The 27981-nt window shown below is 38.1% G+C and overlaps 1 protein-coding gene across 3 annotated transcripts; it reads right to left on the reverse strand.

Annotated features, from left to right (window-relative positions):
* Nucleotides 1-310: 310 nt before the first annotated feature.
* Nucleotides 311-27335, reverse strand: LOC108996221 (phosphatidylinositol 4-kinase beta 1-like). Of its 3 annotated transcripts, XM_035687967.1 has the most exons (16): nucleotides 25257-27335; nucleotides 16121-16312; nucleotides 15939-15987; nucleotides 14103-14235; nucleotides 13407-13926; nucleotides 11761-11841; nucleotides 11551-11670; nucleotides 10868-10937; nucleotides 8815-8912; nucleotides 8590-8694; nucleotides 7031-7084; nucleotides 6328-6471; nucleotides 6105-6158; nucleotides 5907-5981; nucleotides 1351-1434; nucleotides 311-1264 (listed from the first exon to the last, which is right to left on the reverse strand). In XM_035687967.1, the coding sequence occupies exons 1-16, from the start codon at nucleotides 26772-26774 to the stop codon at nucleotides 1163-1165; spliced, it is 3399 nt and encodes a 1132-aa protein (XP_035543860.1). In that variant the 5' UTR covers nucleotides 26775-27335; the 3' UTR covers nucleotides 311-1162. The 3 variants fall into 3 exon arrangements, with proteins under 3 accessions (XP_035543860.1, XP_035543864.1, XP_018827537.1); XM_035687971.1 differs by lacking the exon at nucleotides 7031-7084; XM_018971992.2 differs by lacking the exons at nucleotides 311-1264; nucleotides 1351-1434; nucleotides 5907-5981; ... (3 more) ...; nucleotides 8590-8694; nucleotides 8815-8912 and adding an exon at nucleotides 8919-9501.
* Nucleotides 27336-27981: the final 646 nt, after the last annotated feature.

Raw genomic sequence — 27981 nt, forward strand, 5'->3', positions numbered from 1 at the left:
AAATTAATAGTAAATTGAAAAGCATGAAACTTATACTTGTTTAATAAAATTACACATAATCTAATTAAAGAGAAATAATTTACTAAAATTCCTGATAATAAACATACTGCAATTCGGAGTGGAGGATCAATTTGGCAGTGAGCCAATAGTCCAACACTAGATTGGTTTTAGCCACAAGATTTAATTAATTACATTCTCCTTAGAAGAAAAGATGTGAAAGAAACTTCAACTACTTACAAAAGAGAATCAAATACATATACAAGCTCATTTGAAGGGCTGTCACTCACTTTAAGGGATATAAAATAGTTGATAAAAAATCAATGCCACCAAAATGCTTTTTTATATGTGATAAGTTGCAACAAAGAAACACAAAATGGGAATACTCGTGTACAATCAATCGTATACTCTTTTCCAACACAACTTCATGAAGAAACTGTAGAAGAATCATACACACAACTACAAGGAACACCAGGCCACTTTTTAAATGTTGAATCTTATCCAAGCTTTACTCAAAATAATACATCGGCTAGCTTCATATCATATGGAAATGAAAGATGTAAAGAACCAAAACTAGTTGAATACCTTCAGGCTTCAGATCACTAACCGGTGCAAAATATTATTATTATTATTTTGATAAATAAACAATTACCAGAAATTTCCTCTACCCCAACCGCACTTCAGCTTGGTAGTTCCACCGCCCTTTTTTTTTTTTTAAATTCTGTAGCTATTTCATTTCTGATCTGTCCTTTCCACCGGAGTTGCTCTGTACAGTGTGTGCTCCCCCATGATGGTTAAGATGGGCTGTATATCTTCTCCAAACAAGCTAATTTGCCCATCGGCCAAAAGAGTTTCATATCGCATGAAACAAAAAGAAGAAAATATGTAAAATGAAAAATGAAATCCCTGCTGAAGTAAAATGCACCTGCTAGACTTCCCGAGAAATATTTCTGACGAAACAGTTACAAGTTCCTCCCAGCCAGCAAAAAACAGGCCAAAAGCTGCTGTTAACAATCCTTTGGGCTCCAAGAGAACTCTGAAGCCATCCCACAATGACCCAAATGCCCTTACATCACACCGTGACTGACATGCAATTTTAATCGGGGCACCTAAACTGGGCTTGCCTTCTCGAATGGGACAACCATTCAGCAGAGGAGATTCAATTTCACAATATTCCATTCAAAACTCTCTGATAATAATCATATTGCCGTGTCCGCCATGCATCTAAACTGCTGCTTATTAGGGAAAGCACCACAGAGACACATTGCTGCCAGAAAACAACAAATAACCACCATAAAAACCATAGCAGTGAAATGCTGTACAGTAGAGAAAGGTTTTGTGATTAAATCAAACCTCTTCCGTTAAACTTAAATGGAATCGTTTTCTTAGGTTCTGTATCGTCCGTGGACCACCTTTAAAGCAAGGAAAATCAGAGTCCTGAACCAAACATAAAAGTATAGCACCTTTAGTCAACCATGCAAAGCAGACACTAGAATTCTTTATCCACTCAATATGTCGTTGCACAAATGACCCCACACAAAGTACTAAATGAAGTGAAAGCTAGAGTTTGTTAAAAATATTTTTTTGATAAGGAAACGATTGTATTTATAAGAATAGACATAGTCCAAGTACACAAGATGGTATACAAGAGGAAACATCTATCTAGGTAGAAGAAATGGAAACGAGAAAGTCTTGAAAGAATAGGCCATTCAAATCTACAGCTATGGCCTATAGAAATAAAGTTCTAACAAAAAGAGATCTAAGTTCCTCTAATGAGCGCTCATTGTCTTCAAATGTCTAGTCATTTTGCTCCTGCCATAAGCACCACAGAATACAGATAGGAACCATCTTCCACACGGCTGTGATTTGTGGAATACCTTCTAAATTTGTCTAACAGCCAAAAGGCAACCATTGTGGCGGGCATAACCCAAGCTAGCTCTAATCTACGGAACACATCATCCCATAATGATTTAGCTATCTCACAATGCAATAGAAGATAATGCACAGTTTCGCCACTTTTCTTGCACATGCAGCACTAATCTACTATAATCACCCCACATATCTGCAAGTTATCCGTTGTCAAGATCTTACCCAGAGAAGTTGTCTAAGCAAAAAATGCCACTTTGGGAGGCGCCTTATTACACCAAATCCTCCTCCATTGAAATTGATTGTTCTGCAAATGTGTAAGAGACTTATAGAAAGAGCGAACCAAGAATGTACATTTACTTGTGGGTACCCACCACGTGTCAGTTCCTTGAATGCTTGTTCTCAAGGAATACAAAAGACAAAAAGAGTCCTCAAAGCTGCCAACTTCTCAATTTTGGGACGCCTACTGAAGTTGATGTTCCATTGGATTTGATCCTCAGATATCACCATAAAACCAGCTACTAAAGCTTTTTTCTCACATACAATCTGGAAAACTGAAGGGAATAAGTCCTTGAGGGCATTATTTCCACACCATAAGTCGTTCTAGAATTTTATTATAGAGACATCTCCCAACACGAGTCTAGTATGACGAGTAAAAACTCCCCACCAACGTCTAATGTGCTTCCAGACTCCCATTCTATAAGCCCCACTTACCTCTCTAGTGCACCAACCCCACCAACAAACCTTCATATTTGCAGTCAATCACCGATTTCCATAAGGATTCTAGCTCCATATTATATCACCACAACCATTTCCCGAATAAGGCTCGATTGAGAATCTTCAAATTTCTAATTCTCAACCCACTAGAAGAAATTGGGGAGCATACCTTATCCCACTTGACTAGATGGAATTTGCAGTCATCCCCCATGCCACTCCAAAGGTAATTGGAGTTGGTAAATTGGGAATTGGGAAAAGAGATAAAAAATACGTTGGTAAATTAGACAAAGTACTTTTGATTAAGGTGATCCTGCCACCTTTCGACAAATACAATCCCTTCCAACCAGACAATCTATGTTAAATCTTCTCAATGTATCCCACATTGATTTAGCCCTTGCGGCAAGCCCCAACGGAAAACCAAGATAATTCACGGGAAGAGAGGAAACTTTACATCCAAGAGTGTTAGCCAGTTGTCGAATGTTGAGAACGTTACCAACTGGCACCAACTTTGATTTGTCAAAGTTCACTTTCAAACTTAATGCTGCTTCAAAACAGAGTAAACGTGCCATCAGTGCCTGAATCTGGTTTTGTTCTGCCTCAGAATATCAGTATATCATATGCAAACAACAAGTGAAAAATGATAAGAGTACCCTATTGAGGTCACCAACCAAGAATCCAGCCATAAAACCATTGTGAACCAAAGCCGATATCATTCTGCTAAGCACCTCCATAACAATGACAAAGAGGAATGGGGACAAAATATTCCCTTATCTTAGGCCTCAAGAGCTATTAAAGAAGCCAATTTTACTGTCATTCACCAAAACTGAAAACTTCGCGTTGATATGCACCATTTGATCAATGAGTAGCATCTCTTCCCAAATCCACACCTCCCAAGCAAGTAAGTAGGAACTCCTAGCTAACATGATCGTAGGTCTTCTCCATGTCCATGAATCTGATATGAGGAACAGCATTGCCTAACCTTGTCCACAATACCTTTAGTTTTTAGCCACATATTTTCGAATTTAAAGTACCAACGCCTCCTTGGATAATGATCCGAAAGGCGAGGCAACTTCTTTTGACATGTGTCCAGATAATGAGTTTCTCACTCCGATGAGACTCAAAATTTGTCCAATCTAGACCATGTATGGTTATTGGACCACATTTTGGGCTCCACCCATGAGAGGGGATGTCCACCAAACACAAGTGAAAAATACACTCCAAGAATTCTACCACTGCTGGTTGCAGCCTACTTTCTCCTAAATGTTCACTTGGGAACCTTATAACATTAAATTCACCACCTATGCACCATGGTAGGTCCCACCAGCTATGTACTCCAGCTATTTCTTCCCATAAAAGTCTTTTGTTGCTGTCCAAATTCAACCTATATATACCAGCAAAAGGCCACATAAAGTTTTCTTCCACACCCTTAAAGGAACATGCCATTGTGTACTCCCCTATGAATTCCTCCATTTTCTCCACCACCCTTTTATTCCACATAACTAAAACACCTCCCAAAACCCCATCAAATACAAGATAAGCCCAATCCACATATGTACAGCTCCATATACTTCGAACAATTCCTCTTGGAATAGATTTCAACTTAGTTTCCTATAAATGTGTCCGCCTTCCACTCACGAAGCAAATTTTTTATTCGAAAACACTTATTGGCTTCGTTGAGCCCTCGGACATTCCAAGAAACAATTTTGGGCTTCATAAAGAAGATGTTAGCCCCTTCCCTTTGGATCTTTCTAGGCTCGAGATGCCCTCATAATTAAAAAACCACATTAGTCTCGTTAGCTCTCTCTATTTCTTGGAATCTGACTTCTAGAGCTAAGCATGACCAATTTCAATGGCAGTAAGCAAAGCCATAAATTGTTCCTCAAAACCCTCACACTCCATCCCCACACAATGTTGAATTTCCTTCACCTTATGTAGAACCCAATCAAAACACTAGACTAACCTGGTAACTTACAATTTAGGGGTATGGAATCCCCATCCCTAGTAGCCCACTGCAAATCCAACGGCATCCCCATCTCCTCCTTCGCAAAGGTATTCCTGCACTCCCATTCAGAGAAGGCCTACATCGGAATTAGCATTCGGGAAGGCCCTTCAACAGCTCCTCCGTCACTTCCAGTCGCTGAATACAGGTCTCAGTCCACCTTCGTATGCTGTAGGGCCTTTGCCATAAGGGATACCACCAGAGAGAATGGCAACCAGAGAGTCAATGGCAACCACTTCACTGCTTCTCAACGGCATTGTCTGGCTGTGATGCATCGGAGATCCAATGCTCAGTGGTAGGGAAGTGTCCGAAGCCCTTTTAGAGACTACTGTCGATTTCCCCACCGTCACCATCACCCTCTGGCCCATCATTTAGGGTTCCTCAGCCTGTCGCGAGACTGTCGGAGCCTTTTCTAGTGAGGTTACCAAACTCCCGCTAGTAGAAGGCCCTGGATCACCACCCTCTCTGATTCTCCACAAGGGCTGGGTCCCGAGCCTTGCCTTGCCTCGCCTCCATTTTGCCCCACAAGCTGAGGCCCAAAGGTGCGGTCCACTTTCTTTGCTCTTTGCCTCCTATTTAACTACCCATATGCTATAACTCTACTGGGTCTAGCAATCTCAGAGCCTAGGCCCACTTGTCCCCTTTTGAGCTACCCATCTATCGTAGGTCTACCGAGTCCTCTTGCCTTCGAGCCAAGTTTTTTTGTAACGCCCCAATGAAAGGCCTAAACTACATGGCCTATACTCCAAAAGGACTAGTCAATGATATAATTGGAGCCTCATTGGAACCTTATAAAGAGCAAGAACTTCTCCTTCCCAAACAATGTATGATCTCATACACCACCTACCCTTATCCATATCACATGGGGTATCACAATCTACCCCCCTTAAATTCCCGACGTCATCATCAGGTCTATCCATTGTAGGTGGCATGGCTCAAGTCCCACATTTCTGGTTGGGATAGTCTTTAATACCATTTGTAACGCCCCAATAGAAAGTCCAAACCACATGGCCTATACTCCAAAAGGACTAGTCAATAATACAATTGAAGCCCCATTAGAACCTTATAAAGAGCAAGAACTTCTCCTTCTCAAGCAATGTGGGATCTCATATATCACCTACCCTTATCTATGTCATATGGGGTATCACATTTTTCCTCTTCGCAGCAATATCAAAAAGAAAAACACAAGAAGGTGCAACAATATATTTCAGTGTTGCTGCAGTATTGGAGAGCTTCTTGGAATTATGAAGGTCCTAACACTTTCGTCATGCACATGCATTTTATTTTACCTATAAAGTTAAAATAATCAAAAAGCAAAAGCTGGTACCTGCAACATCTCCACAAGAAGAATAATGCGCTCAGCATGCTTACGACATGTAAGGAAGCCTTGAATGCACAAAACCTGAATTTGAGGTGCAAAGTCCGTAAGTGAAATTTAACCTAGGCTATCTAAAGAGTTCAAAGAGTAAAAAACCAGGGAAAAAAAAAAGAACAAAAGCAAACCAAAACAAAATAATCAAAGAACCTTAAAATAATCAAAGAACTCGCTTGGAACTCCCTCAGCATCAGAATCCATGACCTAGAACAATCACAACATTCCAATCACTTTAAGGTTAAAATCTAAGTCTATAAAAGATCAAGATGCTAAATAAGTAGCCCAACATATCTTGTTACAATTAACATAGCATAAGAGAGAAAGAAAAAGTAAAAGAAGAAAGAATGTGAATCTTACAACATTGCTGCCATACCTCAAGAAGTTCACGGGTTAATTTGAAAGGTGCACTCTCAAAATTGACGCCACCAGGTGAATTGGAAAGCATGAAGCCAAAGTCAATATGTATGATATGACCTTCTTCATCCAATAAGAGGTTCCCATTGTGCCGATCCTTCACCTGGAAAAAATTAGACCATCTGATGAGAAGCAGGTATGAAACAAGCCACAATCTGGAATATGCTATAGAAGATGCTTTACTTTGCCACACCAGATACATTTTCAAAGAAGAGGATGGATACATAAGTGCATAAAGCGCAAAGTCAAATAGGTTGTATATAGACGCAATTACATGCTAATTCAAATCAAATAAGTATAACTTACACAGACATACAACCAAAAAACATAAACACATGACAGAGATATGACATATTAGCCTCATTCGAGTGACTGTACAGGGTGTTTTCTTATGTAATTGATGAAATCTCAAGTCTTTGATTTCTTGGACGCTTTGGAGCCTAGAAAGTAATTCTTGTTCCTACTTCAGTCCAAATTTCCCCTTTGTAAGCATCATCAGGTAGTTTACCCTCCTAATGCCTTGAAAATTAAACCACATGAACTTAAAAGAGACAAGTTCAAAACTCAGAAGAGACCAACATAACAGATCCCAAATTAGTATCCTATTTATGTTGGGGTATTTTTTTTTTTTTTTTTTTGGGGTGGGGTGTTGAGAACCATACCTGCAGAAGGTAGCATACAAGAGAATATCCAGCCATACTTTCAACAAAATTTCTCTGCAGAAAGAACAAAAAAGTAAAACCAAAAATATATCTAACAAGAAAATTAAATTAATCAGGTGAAAGTACAACAGAAAAACTCATCCAAAGATAAGTGTTTCTAGAAACCATCCATTCTTTCTTTTTGAACAAGCATAAAAAATAAAGCAAAACACCAAAAAAAAAAAGAGTGCAACCAAGTGCATTAGAGTTATAAAAAGAGGAACAAAAACTGAAACCAAGAACCAAAATTTTCACCTAAGGTTTGATACGATCAACAAGGAAATTCTAATACTGAACGGAAGGATGGAAGATTTCATCAAAACAAGCAGAACAAAAGTCTCATGAAAAAATATTTTTGACAAGACCCAGTCACCCTTAAAATAGAGCTATTCCTCTCTAATCACTTCTCCATAACAAAGACATCATCAAGTGCCCCATTCTAAAATACTCCAACACTCCTTATATCTCCATTTCCAGCCTTCCAACAAAAACAACACTGGAAAGGAAACACGTTTTACATATACTCAATTGAATAACATAAATAGACATACACATTCGTGTCTGTATACATACTCATGCCCTAACTACTAATAAAGAGCCACAAGTGGCCTTTAAATGAAAACTCTACAAAAATTTGGGAAAAATAAAGGTAACTCCCTCAAACTACCACCCAATTTGCAATCACCCCTTAAACTATAAATTTAGACACTTACACCCCTAAATAACCAAAATATTTCCATATACCTCTAATGTAGAAATTGACACAAATACCCTTCATCAAAAATTCAAAAAATCGAAAAAAATAAAAACTCTCTTTTGTGTCACCTTTCTTTTTAATTATATTGTCATTTAAAATTTTAAAACAAAAATTATAAGTACATTTTAAAAACTGTTAGGCGTAGCTTGGACTTTTTACAGAAAATGGGTAAGTTGAGATTTTTTGTTAGTTTTTTTTTTCGGTGTGGGCGCCGGGGTGATTAATTGCCAAAACCGATAGTTTAGGGTGGTGATTGCAATGGCATGGTAGTTTGAAGAGGTCATGTGCATTTTCCCCAAAAATATTTCTAAAACTGCCTTCAACAACTAACTTCTTAAAAGAAACAAGTTTTTACTTATAAATTTACTTAATTGTTTTTGTAATTAAAAGTTTGAAAAGAATTCAAATTCTCATAACCACCTGCACTTTCTCCATCCACTTTCAACAACTCTCTCTCTCTCTCTCTCTCTCTCTCTCTCTCTCTCTCTCTCTCTCTCTCTCTCTTCTCACTCGTAAATAACTACCTCTATTGAAAATAAAAATTTTAAAAAACACTTCTGAAAAATAGAGAAGGGATGGGGCAGGGACTTTGTTTAATGAAATATCAGGACCTACTGAGCTTTGTTTTCTCGAAAAATAAAAAAATGCAATTAATAGTGTTGTATCCCCCCATGGTTAAAAACTGGAAATACATGGGAATGAGTAGACTCACAAAGGATAATAGCATCTGAAAGATAGTTGTACAGATTGCAAAGTGAATTACCTGAGCAAGCTTAAAACTTGGGGAGTTTTCTTCATACTTAGCAATGAAAAACTCCTGTAAACTTAAAACGTCGGGATATCTACTTTTTATAGAATGAAGTGAAGCCTAAAACATAAAAAAAAAAATAAAAAATAAAAAAAATAAAAAAAAAAAACATTAATCAGGAGATAAGCATGAGCGTAAAATGCCAATTCAATTAAAAAGCATAAGTTCACATAATATTACTGTATCTGGAATTGTTTCAATCAGAGCTGTGTATGAAGAAGTAACAAGAACTTCATAAGGCCTCAACCAGAGAGGGAGACCAGCTTCTTGGAATATATCTGGCATCAAAATCCAATTATGACAGGCTTTCACAGGAAAAAAGATATGAGAAAACCAGTTTCTTGAAATGAATGAGCATTGGCTGTATAAGACACTGGATAATATGAGTTTTTATTAATTTCCTCTCTTTGCTTACTGTGCCACTTGTGAACAGGAGAAAGGCAAGTGCAGTTTTGAGTGCATTTGGTCACAATCAAAGATGAATAGTTGCTTACAAGAAACGAGATAAAAGGGGCTTAGAAATGCCCTTAAGTAATAGTAAAATCATTCACTCACTACTGCAGAGAGATTTACTACATATTTTTTCATAATCTAATAATTTCATTAATAGAAAGCTATGGTGGTGCCATCCAAGTACACGGAATAGAGTCCTAAAAACTAGAAATAGTACAACCATGAACATTCAAGATAAAGAGTCAAAAGACAAAAGCCCTAAGATCCTCCCATCATCCTCTCATGATCCTTGAAACTCCAAACATTTCTTTCCCTCCAAATGCACCACACCGAACATGAAAATCATTTTTCATAAGGTTGCACCATGAAGATTACCGATTTGGCCTTAGCATGACCCAATGTAACCCAAACATCCTGAAAATAGAATACCATAAAACAAAGAGATACCTCACAACAAGGCAAAAGGTGATTGATCATTTCCTTACTCTTATTGAACGGACAACACCAGTCAATAAACTAAAACATACTGCTTCATTCATTAGAGTATTTCAGTCACCGCGTTTTAGAACAATCATAAACCTGGATACATTTTCTCTTACATTGAAAGTAACTGCTATTAATCTACAGTCTAGAAAAAAGAAATTTGAGAAGAGACGAAAAGCAGAATAGACATACATTCACTTTAGAAGAGATTCATTACATAAATAGCACATACCATGCACACATTTTGTTTATGAGTAATATAATCTCATTAGAAAAGCACAGAGGGGTGCAACCCTAGAACATGAAAAATATATGAGATCTCCTATTTAGGAGAAAAAAATAGAACAATTCAAAAAATCAGAAAAACTAGGGTAAAAAAAGCAAATTATAATGTGCTGCAATCCATGCGTTGAGTTGAGAACAATCTTTTTCAGCTTTACCACATCTTCAAAGGTATGTGCACTGTGCTCAATCTAGATTCACCACATTTAACATAAAGGATCCAACCTCTTTCCATAATGTAATCATGTCCTTTCTTTCTTCCCTAACTCACTCATAACTCTCACCCTCCTAGGCATTCTAACTTTTTTCCCAAACAACTTGAAGAGAAAACTCCATAAATCTCTCACTACCTCACAATGAAGAAGATAGCGAACAATGGGCTCCCCACTCTTCTTACACATACATTACAAAACAAGCACAATGGCATTCTACTTCCTCAAGTTATCCAACATCAATATCTTCCCCAATGATGCAGTCCACACTAGAAATGCCACTCTCAAAGGAGCATTCACTCTCCATAAACTCCGCAATGTTGCTTTTTAAACAGGATAGAGAGCGCTACAATTTTCTAGTCATTATTGAAAGCTAAATTGAAGAAAAATGATCCAATTTTCCTCTGTTTTAACACTAAATTTAATTTGATTGGAAGAAACATCATCCACCTCCATATCTAAACAGTTCATCTTATTCCTCACTAAAAAAAAGATTGAGAAACTATAAAAGACAGATATAAAGAATGAGAACATTCTCTAAGTGAATCAACTAGACAAAGATGGTACCATGGAACAAAACAAGGAACTACATTACATTTTTCTTTTATAAGTACCCAGAAGGGCAAATGGGTCAGAAAATGTTTCATCATCCTATTCAAAATCCTCAATCAAACAAGACAAACTACATCAAGAGGATATTACTTGGAGATCATAATTATTCATGATTTCACACAGCTTTTGAAGATGATAAGGAACTACATTACATGAAACAAAATCATAACAATTACAAAAAGGGCACCTACCATAAAAGTGAGAGATAAGTTGCACGGCAAGATGTTCTTGCCTGCAATCATCACCACTCTTCACAATAACCTAACAGAAAAGCAAGAAAATGAGAAATGTCATTAACGTCAAATGTGCTCTAAGACCTGCCACAGGACATATTCAACATATGCAAATACATGCCAGCTCTACAGTAACAAAGACAATCAGACGGCACAAATCCTCAAGAATAAAAATGACAAGGCCAAAATACAGTCACAAGTAGCCTTACCACACAGTCAACAGTCCCCAATTCTATTCATTAATGCTAAACAAAGCAAGTATCAAACACATGAACAGGGGGCCGTCAATTTAGATACATTAGTTTAACATGGGGTAGTAGTATCATAATTGTTCCAACTAATCAACATCCAACAGGAAACAGGATACCATCATTAAAGTTTGCAATCTCATTCACATCAACCAGGTAATAAACATGATAGGTGAAGGAACTCTATGTTGATGAGCCTAAGGTTGAACCCTACAATCAGAAAGGAATTGTCAGATGGACATCTTTTTCTAGTTAATTTTTGCACAAATTCATATCTTAGGTATCCCACTCGCTGCCAAAATAGAAGCCTACAATGTTTATCAGCTATCTAGTTCACATTGCTCAATGTAACTACAGTCATCAAAACAAAACATTGACATATATATTACTTACAGAGCGCAAATCCCAACCAGGTAAATTTCCATACACCGAATCTCTGCGTATCCTTTCTTTCTTTACCTCCCAAAGTTCACCAGATAAGGCATCACTGGCCTTGGGTGAACCACCATTGACCTGTTGAGAAATTAGGATTCTCTCAGTATAATATTCTCCACCACCACACTAAATCAAGTCCACAAATTTCAATTTTCAATGAATTTTCACCCTTGATTGTGCATCTGTTGAATCTTGACCAGCGCCCTTCAGAGGGAGCCCAGGAGGTGCTTCTCCCTTTGCAGCAGCGGCCTACAGAAAGTTAAAGTCCATCAACAACATCTGAAAAAAGAATATGAATGAAAAAGGTAATCTGCAGAGAAAACCATCATTCCAGGTACTGGCCCTTCAATTTTTCCCATTCATGTTTGTTAACTTCTACTTTAGTCCAGCTATGGCAAGAAGAATAGGTTGGTCACTCACAATATAGCTCCTCTCTGTACTGCAAAAAAGCAGCTGTTTTCCAGAAACAACATACTAGCGCACAGTCATACTGCTCAATGTTTTGGTCCAATATTTGTTTTTTGATAAGTATTCAACAATTTGATTAATGAAAGCATTAGGCATAGTCTATGAACACAGGATATGTCTACAAGATATTGACTTCCACCTAATCAGGACTCGTTTAAGTCTCCATGGTGACCACATAAAATAAAAAGATCCATCTACTCAACAAACCAGATTGCAATTGATGCAAATTTGGATCTTTTTAAGTCACACATGAAACTTTGGGATATTAAGAAAGCATGTAGAGATGGTCTGAAAGAAACATATCCGAGCCTTTAGAACTCAAAAATAGGAGCCCCACACATCATCCATGAATCATCAGCGTACTGATATACCAGGCTGAATGCTTAGGGGAAGAAAAAAGTATACACAAAGGAATGCTTTGGGGGAAAAATACGTGTAGCTAAAGAGCGCCCAGACCATAATCCGTTAAAGGAATTTTCATTCTGTTTTCAAACCTATAAAATTCAGCCAAGATTTTTACTCTTTACTTTCCCATAAAATACACACAGGAGACCGTTTCCCAAGCCTGAAAAAAAAAAATACACCCAGGAATGCTTTGGGGAAAAAATACATGTAGCTAAAGAGTGCCCAGACCATAATCGTTAAAAGGAATTTTCATACTGTTTTCAAACCTATAAAATTCAGCCAAGATTTTGTACTCTTTACTTTCCCATAAAATACACACAGGAGATTGTTTCCCAAGCCTGGAAACTTTAACCACAGAACCTGAGATCCCTATCCTAATAGCCACAGAAATCCTGGCCTTAATCCCACCTTTTTTTATTAAGTGACCCTTGGTCCCACCACTTTTTTAACAGTTAGGATAAAGAAAAGCAATCGGTAATCATTCATCTAGTGGCCAGGGAAGAAAATCTTAAAAAAAGGCTATACTCAACAGTGACAAATGAACTAACATAAGAGCCACTCATTGGAAGAACGGAATGGGAATAAACAAAAATCAACTTAAAGGCTAACTTTCATTTGCAATTACAAACTCACTAAAAAGTAAAAAGACAAAAAAGCAAGGAGTGCAACCCAAGTACACGTTAACTGACAGACATCTTGATAGGTCATAGTCATGCTAGAAAGATAACAACTAATGCAGCAAAGTTGGAAAGAAAGCTAGCTGCCAGGCATAAGTACCATGAACAGGGTGAAGGGCCCTTTCACCCTCCTCCCCAATAAGCTCCTCTAGCGAGGAGATTGCTACCATAAAAATGTAAGCAGTGGGGATCAATAATTTGTCCTTGTGTTAAAAACAATAATGGCAACAACAGCATCAAAACTTAAATCCCCTGACAACGCACCTTTACTGCTTCTATAGCTACTGTACTTGGAACACGGCGGTGTTCCTTCCGATGTGGTGGGCCTTGATCCTCAATGTCTTCCATTCTAACCCCTGAATCTACTGTCAGAACTACCCGTACCCACTCCAAATCACAAATATGTGCTGCTCTTGACGTGTGGTTCAAACATTCGCCACCTTGAAAATTGCAGGACATAACACCGCCAGAAGCTGGAGCAGACAGCAGACTACCACAATGGATGCTACTGTGCTCAATACTCTCAGTATGGCTGGGAAATTGCTTCTCTACGGAAAGACTCACATTGACAATATTCATTTTTGCCTCTGAAGTGTGTGTCATTGCCTGGTCAATTGCTTGAGCAGTTGAACTTGACATTCGATCATTACTATTACGATAAACCTCCTGGGCAGTCCACAGTGGACAAGCCCAAGGAGGGGGCTTTGGCAATAATGCATCTCCATTTGCCAGAGGAATTCCTCCTCTAGAAAGCTTTTGTGCACCGTACGCATCCTTTGTAGTGCTAAAACAAGTTTTTATAGAAAGGCAAAAAAAAAAAAAAAAAATATGAATCAGTTGAGTCCTTTCATTTGCAGAAAACAAAAGGTTAAAATCCTCTCATTTGATGGTACTTGTTTCAATTACTGTAACAACTAGGAACAACTGTCCCTCATTTGAATAACGTAATTCATTAATTACCTTGGTGTTTCACTTTTCAAAACTTCGACACAGATCAGATAGGGTGCCTTTTCCCTCGAATTCAAAAGAACGGCTTCATCTTCAGGTATATGAACCACACGATACATCCCTTTTCCCATTGGGAAGCAAACTCCTAAAACAAAGAATCGGAATTATTCAAATAATAGAACTTGGCAATATTCCCTTACCCATTTAAAAACAAACTCCTAAAAAATATAATCTGCATTATTCAAAGACAATGTAGCAACATCATAAAATGAATAACCCAGATAATACAAAATATATATCAACAATGCTACACAGAAATTACAGGGTAAAACGGCGTAAAAGCCAATTACAAGAAGTGGAAAAGGATATCCGGGGACCAGAACAACCAGTGTCTAAATAACTCCTCTTTGATATTAATTTGAATAGCATACCAAACCTAAAAGAACATGAAGAAATCAAGAAACAACTCACAATTTTCTACAGGCCAAAACCTGTTGGCAAGCCTCACCTTGACAAAATTTCACATTTACATCAATGATCAATGACCTCATTCAAAAGAAAACAATAGCATCATGCACTAGACCACGTTTTAGATCCCACAATTTCAAGTTAAAGCTAATATTAGTACAACCAGTCAAAATCTATTAGTCTATTACAATTAGGAGGGAGGGGAGAGAGAGAAAGTGAAGAAGCAGCAGCAAAAGAGGGGAAAGAAAGTGAAAACAAAAACCTTCACATCAAAGGAAAGGACAAAAGACTAGTAATGCAGCTTGAGAAGATGTAAGTTCACATAGGACCTTGGAAAACCAGGAGTTGCTCACGTTAACCAAAACACCACATATACAAAACAAAAGGCGCACATACATATTTAAATGAATTTGTAACGTCCCAAGGGATGCCCAAATCACGTCTTGGCCTATACTCCAAAAGGACTAGTCAATGATATAAATGAAACCTCATTGCAACCATTATAAAGAGCAAGAATTTCTTCATGCTAAGCAATGTGGGATCTCATACACCACCTATCCCTATCAGTTAGTATGGGGAGTATGGGGTATCACAATCGCTTCCCCTTAAGTTCCCAACGTCCTCATTGGGATAGTCCATCGTAGATGGCATAGCTCAAGTCCCACATTTCTAGTTGGAATAGGCTCTAATACCATTTGTAAAATCCCAAGGGATGTCCAAGCCACATATGGACCTATACTCTAAAAGGATTAGTCAATGATACAATTGGAGCACGATTGGAACCAATATAAAGAACAATAATTTCACATTCCCAAATAATGTGGGATCTCATACACCACCCACCCTTATCAGTTAGTATGGGGTACCAAAACTTTTCTCTTTTTCTGTTAAATAGCATTAAGGAGTTCAATAGAAATATCCAGCCAGAAAAATCAACCTGAGAAAGCTATTCTCCTAGCAGAAACATTATCTGTCAATCTGGAGAAGGCCAATTGTTACATTCCACAAACATAATGTAAACTTCTGCATGTTCTTCTATAAGAATAAACAAACCTCCTGGTAATAACCCTTTCAGAAATCCTTAGACTTGTTTCCAAATGCACATTCCAAACATTTTTTAGAAATATAATGGAGAAAAAATATAAGATATACAGAACACATTTTTCATAAGGTCGTATTCTAATTTTCAAAAGTTGAAGTTTTTGCAATCTTCACGTTACAAAAACACATCTTCAGAAACATACTGCAGTGTTCCAGAAAAACCTAAGCAATGTGTTGAAGCATTACAAAATAATAATAATAATAATAATAATAAAATCGAAAGCACTGTGCCCAAGATGAGCATTCATCTACTTAAGTCCACAATGATTAAAGAAGTACCTCCATTATTTTGAGCTTGAGCCACATGCAAATTGATCTCTGCGAGAGACTGGAAACATATGAATGGGAAACACAACAAATGCATCAGGAAAAAACTCAAGCAACATATGTCTAAGTATATATGTATCATAGAGCGCTATCATAAACTAAGGTGGAGAAAGAATAAAAAGATAATAATAAACCTCACAAAGAGCACTTTTGCGATCTTCAACTGGAAATACATCAACCAAGCCATATGATGTTTCACATAATGACTGCACGAAGTCCAATGACTCATGATATGCCCCTTTTCGAAACTGGGATGCAGTGTCACTTGGAAGTGGGGGCTTTGCATTTGACTTTTCACTCCGTTGCTTTGGTGAACCAGGATACTTCTGCCAAATAAAGAGCATGGTGAATCAGCATAGCAAATTATGAGACATTTGCATGTTAACAGATATTCAATATACATTTTCCTTTTTTCATCTCATCTTTTAAAGTATAGTGGATCTACTATGGCATGGTCATTGGATCAACCTATGGTTCTTTCTACATACTAAATCAGAGAAGATGTCACTATATCAAAAACCTCATCATGTTTTTGATGTATCAATTAAATTCAAGGGAAAGAAACTAATTTGTAAATATAATTGGTGAAACATCTCAGATTGAGTCCATTGAATAATAGGGCACAGCAGAACAAGTGGATTGAGGGGGTTGCTATAGAGAGCAAGCTAACGGACAAACATCATGCAGGGGATAATAACTCAAGTGGAATCCTAAAACAGACCTTACTTAGATGCTTCCTGTAAAGCATTGCTATTGATATTCTATATGCACATATTAGAGAACCTGTTCATTAATTGTTCAGGATATGTTTGCGGGAAACTCCTTGCCGAGGGCTTGTCCACCCTCGGGATTAGTCGGGACGCTGTTCCGGACACCCGGTGCCAATAAAAAAAATTGTTCAGGATATGTAGGCAAGCCAAAACCAACTCCTGACAATTGAATGGATTGTCCTCTAGATTCAGCAATCTTTTTTTTTTTTTTTTTTTGATAAGTAGCAATCTATTTATTGAACTCAAATCTCCAAGTCTAGCAATACCATTTCCTTCAGGCAAAGTGGCTTTTATTAGAACTCGAAATAAGTTGTGTAAATCGGAAATAGGTGGTAGTTTGTGGGTGTAAAGAGTATATTACCTTATTCCATAGACCATATCCTTTTCTAGAAATACATACAACTTACTTTTTTCACTTGCTAGCATCCCCATTACATTCACATAGTTATCTTTTTTTGTTTTGATAAATTACATTCGCATAGTTTTTTTCTCAATGTAGTGGATTTTGTATCAAAATCCATACTACGTTATGAAATGCACAACTTTTCTTGTAGACAAACTAAAAAACACTCCCCCATATCATCGACTCTTCCAACTAGGCCACTCCACTTGGATGCATTCCCATATTTACTTTTGTTGATAAGTGGAAGCATTCTCATATTTCAAGTTGCAAATCTAAGACATGTCCTTTGAGAGTCAATGTGCCTATGCCAAAAACACCAATTATCTACAAGGAACGGTGCTTCTATGGCAGATGGAAAGCTAAGAGCTAAAAACTGCAATTTTCACAACAAAACACAGCTATGAGTGATGCAAACAACAAGAAACTCCTTGAAAAGAAAACTTATTTTTTCAAAAAAGAATAAGACAAACTTTATTGATAATAAAAAATTAAAAAAAAAAAAAAAAGAGCATAGGCATTATCATGGTACACAGGGAGTATACTACAAATATGCCTATTAAGAGAGGGGGAAGAGGTAAAAAACTCCAAGTACTAAAATTGGGAAAACAAATGTGGGCTCTTCAACTCCTGAAAGAGCAAACTTAAAAACCAAAATAATTGAAAATAACGGTCTTCATTTGACGTGTGGCCTATTTGGGATTAAGTCCAAATCTATTTAGTTTTAGACTTGTTTTCAAGTTTCTTTACATTAGGAAGTTTTTGGTTCAGGTTTTTTTTTTTTATAAGTAAACAATTGTATTAATGAGAATAGGCATAGCCTAAGTATTCAAGGGGTATACAAAAAGTAACACCTATTTAGGAGGAAGAAATGGAAACAAGAAAGGCATGAAAGTCTAGGCCATCGAAATCTACAGCTTTAGCCCATAGGAATAAAGTTTTAACAAATAGTAATCTAATCTCCACCAATGAGCGCTCCTGTTTTCAAAAGTCAGATCATTTCATTCATTCTGTAGGCACCATAGAATATAAATAGGAACCATCTTCCACAAAGCTGTGATTTGTAGAAGACCGCCCAAGTTCGTCCAACTAGCTAGAAGCTCGACCACGGTAGCAGGAATAACCCAGGCTAGCTCTAACCATCTGACGACGTCATCCCATAATGCTCTAGCAATCTCACAATGCAGTGAAAGATGATCAATAGTCTCACCACTTTTTTTGCACATATAACACTAGTCCACTATAATCACCCTGCGTTTCTGTAAATTATCCATCGTCAAAATCTTACCCAAAGAAGTTGTCCACATGAAAAATACCGCCTTGGGAGGCACCTTATTTCTCCAAATCCTTCTCCACGGAAAGTGATTGTTCTGTGCATGTGTGAGGGACTTATGGATGTGTGAGGGACTTATACAAGGAACGAACAGAAAATGTACCTTTTCTAGCCGGTACTCACCACAAACTGTCAGTTCCTTGAATACTCGACCTCATGGAGTACAAGAGTCTGAAAAAATCTGAAAAGTTGCCAACTTCCCAATCATGGGCCGCCTTAATAAAACTCACATTCCATTGGACTAAGCAACCAGACATCTCCATGAGGTCAGCCATTGATGCTTCTTTCTCACACATAATCCTGAAAAGTGTAGGGAATGTGCCCTTAGGGGCTTTATCTGCAGACCATAAGTCATACCAGAATTTTATTCTAGATCCGTCTCCCATCACAAATTTAGTGTGGCGAGCAAAAACTCCTTAACCTCGTCTGATGTGCTTCCAGACTACCACTCCATAAACCCCACATACCTCCCTAGTGCTCCACTCCCCCATTACAAACCTCCATACTTGAAGTTATCAATAACCAACTCACACAAAGCTTCCCTTTCCATATTATACCACTACAATCATTTCCCAAGAAGAGCCCGATTGAATACCCTCAGATTTCTGCCCACTAGAAGAGATTGGAGAGCATACCTTAACCCACTTGACCAAATGGAATTTGAATTCATCCCCCAGCCCACTTCAAAGGAAATTACGATAGAGTTTCTCAATTCAGATCGCCACACTTGCCGGAATTGGGAACAAAGATAAGAAATAAGTTGGTAAATTCGTCAGAGTGCTCTTGATTAGGGTGATCCTACCACCTTTCGATAAATACAATCTATTCCAACCTGTCAATCTACGTTCAATCTTCTCAATTACTTCATCCCATATAGATTTAGCCCTGGAAGCGGCCCCCAAAGGAAGGCTAAGGTATTTCGTGGGAAAATAGGAGACCTTACATCCAAGGGTGTTAGCCAGCAATCGAATGTTGAGAATGTTACCAACTGGAACCAACTCTGACTTGGATAAGTTCACTTTCAAACAGAACACATCTTCGAAACAAAGTAGAAGTGCCTGTAAAGCCTGAATCTGGTTTTGTTCTGCCCACAAAATATCAAAATATCATCTGCAAACAACAAATGAGAAGTGTTAAGAGTATCCTGATTGGTGTAACCAACCGAAAATCCAGCCATAAAGCCACTGTTAACCATGGCAGAGACCATTCTACTAAACACCTCCATGACAAAGACATAAAAAAATGGGAACAAAGGACCCCTACCTTAGACCTTGAAGGTTGTTAAAGAAGCCAACTACAATGCAATTCACCAAAATTGAGAACCACGTCGTCGATATGCAACACCTAATCCAAGAGCACCACCTCTCCTCAAATCCACACCTCCCAAGCAAGTATAGTAGGAAGTCCCAATTAACGTGATCGTAAGCCTTCTTCATATCCAACTTGCATAAGATACCCAGATCGCCAGATTTTAATCTACTGTCTAGTATCTAGACATCTATTGGCCATGAGTACTGAGTCCAATCTTTTTCTTCCCCTTACAAATGCGTTTTGGGGTTTCGTAATGATCCGCCCCAAGACTCCCCTAGGCGGTTTGCAAGCACTTTGGAAATAATCTTATACACCTCATTTACAAGACGGATGGGCCGATAGTCCTTAACATCCAAAGCCCCAATCTTCTTGGGAATAAGCGCAATAAAAGTGGCATTGAGGCTTTTTTCAAATTTTCCAACCGAGAAGAATTCCTAGAACACCTTCATTAAGTTCTCCTTCACTACATCCCAACATGATTGGAAGAAGCCCATAGAAAATCTATCTGGACCAAGTGTTTTGTCTTTGATCATCTTCCTCACCACTCCATGAAACTCTATCTCCTCAAAGGGCCTCTCCAACCAAGAAACATTCTGCTGCTCAATGATCTCAAAGGCTAACCCATCAAGCTTTAGCCTCCACACCACCTGCTCAATAAGTAGATGTTCGATAAAACATGCTCCATCTATGTTAAACATGCTCTTTAATCACAGGAACCTCTGTGCAAACAGCTCCATCTATGTTCAACATCTCGATGGTATTAGTTCTCCTATGGGAGTTGGCCACTCTATGAAAAAACTTCATACTTCGATCTCCTTTCAACTACAACGCTCGAGATTTTTACCGTCATGAAATCTCCTCCAATAAGGTAACTCTCTCTAATTCTGAAACTAACTGTGCCTTCCTAGATATTTTCTCCATAGAAAAAGCCCGACCCTCCTCTGCCCTCTCTACTTCCTGCAACTCCTCCGATAGGGACTTCTTGCGGTTGCCTATATCTTCAAAAGATTAAGCATTCCATAGCTTTAAGTCTTTTTTTAAAGCTTTCAATTTACCAGTAAAAAATGAAACTAGGGGTGCCATGGATCTTATAGGACGACCATCATTGCCTGACCCTTTCCACAAAACCTTTTGTTTTTAACCACATATTCTCGAATTTAAAGTACCTACTCCTTCCTCGAATACCTCCACATATTCTAGAATATTTAAGCTTTATTGAAGCATGGGTGGTCTACCAATCCAGATTTTGCTGGAGTGGGCTGAGCCAAATACCCATGAGAGTTATATATAAGCAAAAGATTATATTAATAAGAATAGGCATAGCCCAAATACAAAGGGAGTACACAAGAGGTAACACCTAGTTAAGAGGAAGAAATAAAAACAAGAAAATCAGGAAAATTTAGACCATTGAAATCAACAGCTTTAGGCCATACAAATAAAGTATAACAAATAACAATCTAATCTCCTCCAGTGAGTGCTCCCTACCTTCAAAATTCCAACTGTTCCTTCCATATGCACCATAAGTTTTTTTTTTTATAAGTAAACCATATGCACCATAAAATACAAATAAGAACCCTCTTCTACATAGCTGTGAATTGTGAAATACCACCAATATTTGTCCAGCTAGCCAGAAGCTTGACCACAGTAGAGGCATAACGCAGGCTAGTTCTAATCTTCTAAAGACATCATCCGTAACACCTGACAACCTCACAATGGAGTAGCAAATGCTCCACAATCTCACCATTCTTTCTGCACATATAGCACCAGTCAACAACAATGACCCAGCATTTCCATAAGTTGTCCATAGTCAAGATCTTGCACAAAGAAGTCGTCCAAGCAAAAAATACCGCCTTTAGAGGCGCCTTATTCTCCAAATGCTTTTGCAAGGAAAACGATAGCTCTACGGGTTTGTAAGGGTCTTATAGTAGGAACGAACAAAAAATATACCTTTCCTAGCAGGTACCCACCACATCTTATCAGTTCCTTGATCCCTCAACCTCATGGCATACAAGAGGCTGAAAAAAATCATATTTTTTTCTGTAGAGGGCTCTGCCAAAGACCCATGAGATTTAAATTTTCATAAGTTTTAATGACTTCTCCCAATTTTTTCTAGCTTCCTACTTGGTCTAAAATTTATTTTTTGACAGGTTACTTGGTCTCATTTTTTTTTAATTACTTCTCTTTATTATTTAGGAGTCTTTGTTTTTGTAGGAAATAATTGATTAGTAACCATATAAAAACCTTTTATCATCTGGTCAAAATTCAGAGAATACTTGAATATAAGTTTCAGCAACCTACTTACAAAAAACTATTTCAGCAACCCTTTTAAGAGTTGGATCCCTAGAGTGATTGTTTAAGAAGAAGCCTAGATGATTCCCTAGACTATATTCTTTTTCTTTTAACCTTTTGTTTCAACAACCAGTGCTAGAAAATCCTACAATCTTGAATCCTAATTTTAGTACCTCTAAAGCCACCAAGATCAATGGAGTTTCTCCAACGTGACAAACATGACTTCCAAAAGGGGAAGGGGGGGACGACGAGTTTCAATTTCACTTGGTGAAATGAGCCACAATGTGCTCTCCCATGAAAGGAGGAGGATTGGGTATTTGGAACTTAAAATCTTTCGACAAAGCCTTGCTTGGCAAATGGTTATGGAGATATCACCACCATTGGGGAGGCCTTGGGGAGAATCATCATTGAATTGAAACATGGGGAAGCATGGTGTTCTAATGAAGTGAGTGAGCCTTATGGAGTGGGGTTGTGGAAGCATATAAGAAGAAGTTGGGATATATATGCAAGAAATACGCGCTTTAAAATGGTTAATGGATCCAAGGTCAAGTTTTGGCATGATGTATGGTGTGGCGATAAGGCATTCAAGGAAACTTATCCACACGTTTATAGTTTATCAAGAATGAAAGAAGTCTCAATTACGGACCTCATTCATCTCCAATGGTATTCCCCAATGAAATGCTACATTCCTTAGAGAAGCACAAGATTGGAAAATTGATGTTTTTTTGGCATTCTTTGACATTGTGTATTCCACCCGTTTGATGGGGGGAGTGGAAGAGAGGATTTTTTGGTGCCCCTCTAAAAAAGGGATATTCACAGTCCGTTCTTTCTACCAAGCCATGACCACGCACAATACAAATCCATTCCCATAGAAGAGCATTTGGATGACAAAGACATCTCTAAAGGTAGCATTTTTTGTATGGACGGCTTCTTTGGGGAAGCTACTCACTCTAGACAACTTGAGGAAACGTCAAATCATAGTAATGGATTGGTGTTGTATGTGCAAGAAGAGCAGAGAGTCCGTTGACATCTAGTACTTCATTGTGAGATTGCCATGACTTTATGGAATGAAGTCTTCAATCGGTTGGGACTAGCTTGGGTGATGCCGAAGGGTAAGTGACCTCCTCGCTTCTTGGATAGTTCGAGGCAACTCTCAGATTGCATCAATATGTAAGATGGTCCCAATATGCTTACGATGGTACATTTGGCAGGAGAGCAATGAAAGAAGTTTTGAAGATCAAGAGAGGTCAATGGATGAGCTTATAAACTTATTTTTCAATATTTCACTCCTTTGGTCGATTGTAATTGATCTTCATGTCATGACCTTTCATGAATTCCTTGTATCACTAAACTAGCACGCTTAGGCGTTGCTCTTGTATATGTTTCGTATACTTGGACACTTGCCCACTTTTTTTATCAATAAAAACTTGTTTGCCGATAAAAAAAAGCCACCGAGATCAAATTTTTTTTCAGACCTACTTAATCCCACTCATTGTTTTATTAAACCCAGACCAGGATTCCATCAAGAAACCTAACTATATTGCTGAATTCCTGAAGATACTGCATTAGATATGGTTTTAAAGTGCATTGGAGCTTTTTGTCCTGCATCGATGTAGCTACCAAATGGAGTCATCCAACAAATTAAAGCATGTTCAAATACTCTAGTAAATGGGATCATAAAGGCTTGTAAACACTAAAAGCAACAGAGGAAGTATACTTTTGGAATTCTTCATGAATTAAAGAATTTGATATCAACGCACATTTTGTATTAAGAAATTAGCAATCAAATGTTAAGAGGACATTTTAGAAGTATAGAATCTTATAAAACTTGAATTGAAAACATGTATTATCTTCCAATTTCAATATAATTTCAGAAGAATAGCATGCTGAAAATGTGCAATGCAATTATGGGAAAATGTGCAAGCTATAGACCTAAGCATGGTCCATCATAGTATGTTATGATAAGTTTGTTATTCTTTACATGCATCATGATACACCTATCAAAAATACATGCATCATGATATGTTTTTGTTTAGATTACGATAAGCTATGTCATTATGTGTTCTACACTGTGATACCCCATATGAAATGGATAAGGGTAGGTGGTGTATGGGATCCCACATTGCTTAGGAAATATAAGTTCTTGCTCTTTATAAAGTTTCAATGGGGCTCCAATTGTATCATTGATTAGTCCTTTTGGAGTATAAGTTATGTGGTTTGAGCCTTCTATTAGGGCGTTACAAATGGTATCAGAGCCTATCCCAACCAGAAATGTGGGACTTGAGCCGTGCCACCTACAATGGACAGGCTCGACGAGGACGTCGGGAATTTAAGGGGGGTAGATTGTGATACTCCATATGATATGGATAAAGATAGGTGGTGTATGGGATCCCACATTGCTTGGAAAGGAGAAATTCTTGCTCTTTATAATGTTTCAATGGAGCTCCAATTGTATCATTGACTAGTCCTTTTGGAGTATAGGCTATGTGGCTTGGGCCTTCCATTGGGGCGTTACATACACGCATCATGGTAAGAAAGATAAAAGACAAGTTATGAAAGAAGTTTGAAGAATCGCCATAAGAGATGCATGGTACCAATGCAATTATGGGAAAATGTGCAAGCCATGGATCTAAGCATGGTCCACCATAGTATGTTATGATAAGTTAAACGGTTTTCCTTGTGGCCACAGGCAGTGCAACCGGTGCACATCCTTGCAAGCGAGGGTTAAGGTGTGCTAGCCATTAAAAAAAGGGAAAGACAAGTTTAATGAGTACATGTTACATATTTATGTTAGTATATGTATTAAGTACGCACGCTTTCAAAAAAGCCCTATGTTTTTAAAATGTCCAGGTAAAGAATATAGTGTTGACGAGCTAACGGCAAGGCATAGATCATGTGTCAAGGGATTTTCAGGCTTAGTTAATAAGTGATTTTTCACTAAAAGATCAGTTTTAAATTTTCTTGCTATGAGATTATATTTTTCTGTTATGTTTTTCTTTGGAAATTTATTTTCGATAAATTGGGTATATTTAATATTTTGGGTCTCTTTACCAGTAATAATTATGAAAGCACGTAACACTCCTAACCTACGGGAAGGGAGTGTTACATAAGGTCATGTTTTCATATTAGCATATAAAACATAGAGAGTAAACCAATTCTAAACAAACCTCTTTGTGCTTCTTTGAACCAAACAGCTCCGAGTCTTCCACTGAACGGTCACGATCCCTAAACAATTTGCGGAAAAAACTCTCAGTTCCCGGACTACTTTCAAGCAAGCTACCACCATTGTTGTTTTCATTAGCAACGGTAATTTTGGAATCTTCAGGGTGCACACGAAACACTCTGCGTAACAATGAAAAGTCAGAAGCTTCTTCTTCCTCACAATTGGCGCACCCCTCATCAGTTTTATCATTTGCATCTTTCTTGTCCTCAAACTTATCTTTGAAGAATTTCCGGAAGAACCCCTCCTTTTCATCATCTTCTACAGATTTGGAACTTTTCTCTCCAAAGTTAACAATATCTTCATTTTTCTTGTCATCAGATTTATCTTTAAATAATTTCCGAAAGAACCCCTCTTTTTCATCATCTTCAACAGATTTGGAACATTTTGCTTCAGAGTCGATAATATCTTCATCTTCCTTCCTTTCATTCCCATCCTTCTTGTTGTCAAACTTTTCTTTGAAAAGCTTACGAAAGAAACCTTCTTTTTCATCATCTTCCACTGATTTATCCTCAGACCCACTCTTGCTATCACGAAATAACCTCTTAAAAAGACTCTCTGAGCTTGCCGTCAATTCCTCATCCTCACCTCTACTGTCCCTCAAAAGCCTCTTAAAGAACCCATCCTTTTCAGAATCATCATCATCTTTCTCCATTGACTTCCTGAAAAGAAACATATCTCGAACCTTTGAACCTGACTCATCATCACCTCTATTGTCCCTCAAAAGCCTCTTAAAGAACCCATCCTTCTCCGAGCCATCATCATCTTTCTCTGTTGACTTCCTAAATAGCAACTTTGGACTTGGAATAAATTTCTTTAAGATGTTGTTCTCCTCAGAAGGTAACTGGCTAACATCCTGCTGCAAATTGTTTGCTGGAGAAGGCGAGAATGACAAAGACTTCTGGAATGGCGGTGAAGATGTAAGTGACAACAGCCGCTGTTTTGATGATAGTAGCTTATTAAAAACCAGGTTCTTGCTACCAGGGCTCGACGGCACAGTTTGAGGCTGTTTCAAAGGAAGCCACTCACCCATCAAAGTCGCTGCGATTTGGCACTTCTCTTGAATCCTGTTAATCCCTTCATTATCATCTGAATCCTCAATCTCAGCCATTAGAAACCAATGCACCTTCAGAGCTATCTTCAGCGATTTTGAGCACATATCAATGACAAACTTATCCAAAGAAGGGCTCGGCTTGTGGACCATCATGTAACAAATCTGAAACAAATAGCTCTCAATACCCGGTAAGGGTAGAGTGTACATTCGATTACAGAGGTAGTCCCGTACCCCAGAGTGATCATGCTTGTACAAATAGCTGACGGCGATCCACTCACAGAAGAACGCAGAGTCGAAGAAACGAATGAGCCACCCATTCTCACCGGTATCACTCGCCCGGTTGATCCGCGAGGTGATCTCGCGAGGCAACTCATCCGATTGCCCGCGAGTCAGTCCAAGAAGCCGCACCATTTCTTAATCTTCCATCAGATAACCTAACCACCTCAATCCCCGAATCCTAATTACCTTACAGCCAAATAAACACTCGTCAGAACCAACTCATGAAATCTAGCATTTCACTGCTCCACTATAAACCCTTGAAATTTCTTAAACCTTCGGGGGAAACCCTAATCCCCCACCAATATTAATACACAACTCCACAGTGATGCAATCCAAACGTCCGCTGTCAAGCCCTTGATATATTCACAGTTCCTGACCAGAGAACCAAAATTCCAAAGCAGAAATAACGAGGATATGAATATTCTGGCCGTTTCTCGGAAAAACAAAGAGGAAGAGACGATTTATATTGCGGAAATGATCTGGGATTTTTAAGGAGAATATGCGAGAAAGTTTGGACTCGAAGAAAGTGAGAGGGATCGAATTGTGCTTACGCAGAGTGAACGGGATCAGATTCTGCAAGTATAATAGGAGAAGATATGCGAATGCAAAAATGGATCTTCCTCGTTGCAAAAGACGTCGCGCCGCAGCTCCTCTGGTAGCGGTGGTGGCGGTCGTCGACGTCTTTGTTGTTGCCTGTTGGAGAGAGAGAGAGAGATTATTCTTTTTAAAGAATAAATAAATAAATTAAGAATGCGAAAATTTGAAAGATTCTAAAGTGCGAGGGTGCGCACTGTTGGTGGCGTGGGGATCCAACTTCCTTCCATTTCGCTCCGGGCCTCCACACCAGAAGAGACTGAACGTAAAAGGCTTTCGATTTGAATTTTGGTTGGGAAGCAATGGCCAGGGTGTCCAAAGGGACCAAATGAAAAAATGACCCAGGTCCACCTTTAAAAAAAATAAAAAATAAAAAAACAGGGTGGATACTTTTTTGAGTGACACTCCCAACTATAACTGAAAGAAAAAATAAAAAAAAATTTATAATATTATTAAAAAATACTTACTTAATCATTAAATAAAAAAAAATCACAACAATAGAAAATATTGATAAGAATAGTATTATTCTACATTTTTTTTTATTTTGGATTGGGTATTTGTGATTTGACACCTTTTCAATTTTCTTTCTTATTGGAGTAAGAAAACAGTGTCCTTAATGATGTGATAAATCCATGTAACAAGTCAACAGAATAATATATCAAGTGGTGCATGAGAGGATCGTATCTACATTTCTAGTACCACATTTACATGATCAGGGGCACTCAAGTGGAAGGGCTTATTTTCA

Source organism: Juglans regia, chromosome 1, assembly GCF_001411555.2.
Source record: "Juglans regia cultivar Chandler chromosome 1, Walnut 2.0, whole genome shotgun sequence".
NCBI classification, from domain to species: Eukaryota; Viridiplantae; Streptophyta; class Magnoliopsida; order Fagales; family Juglandaceae; genus Juglans; species Juglans regia.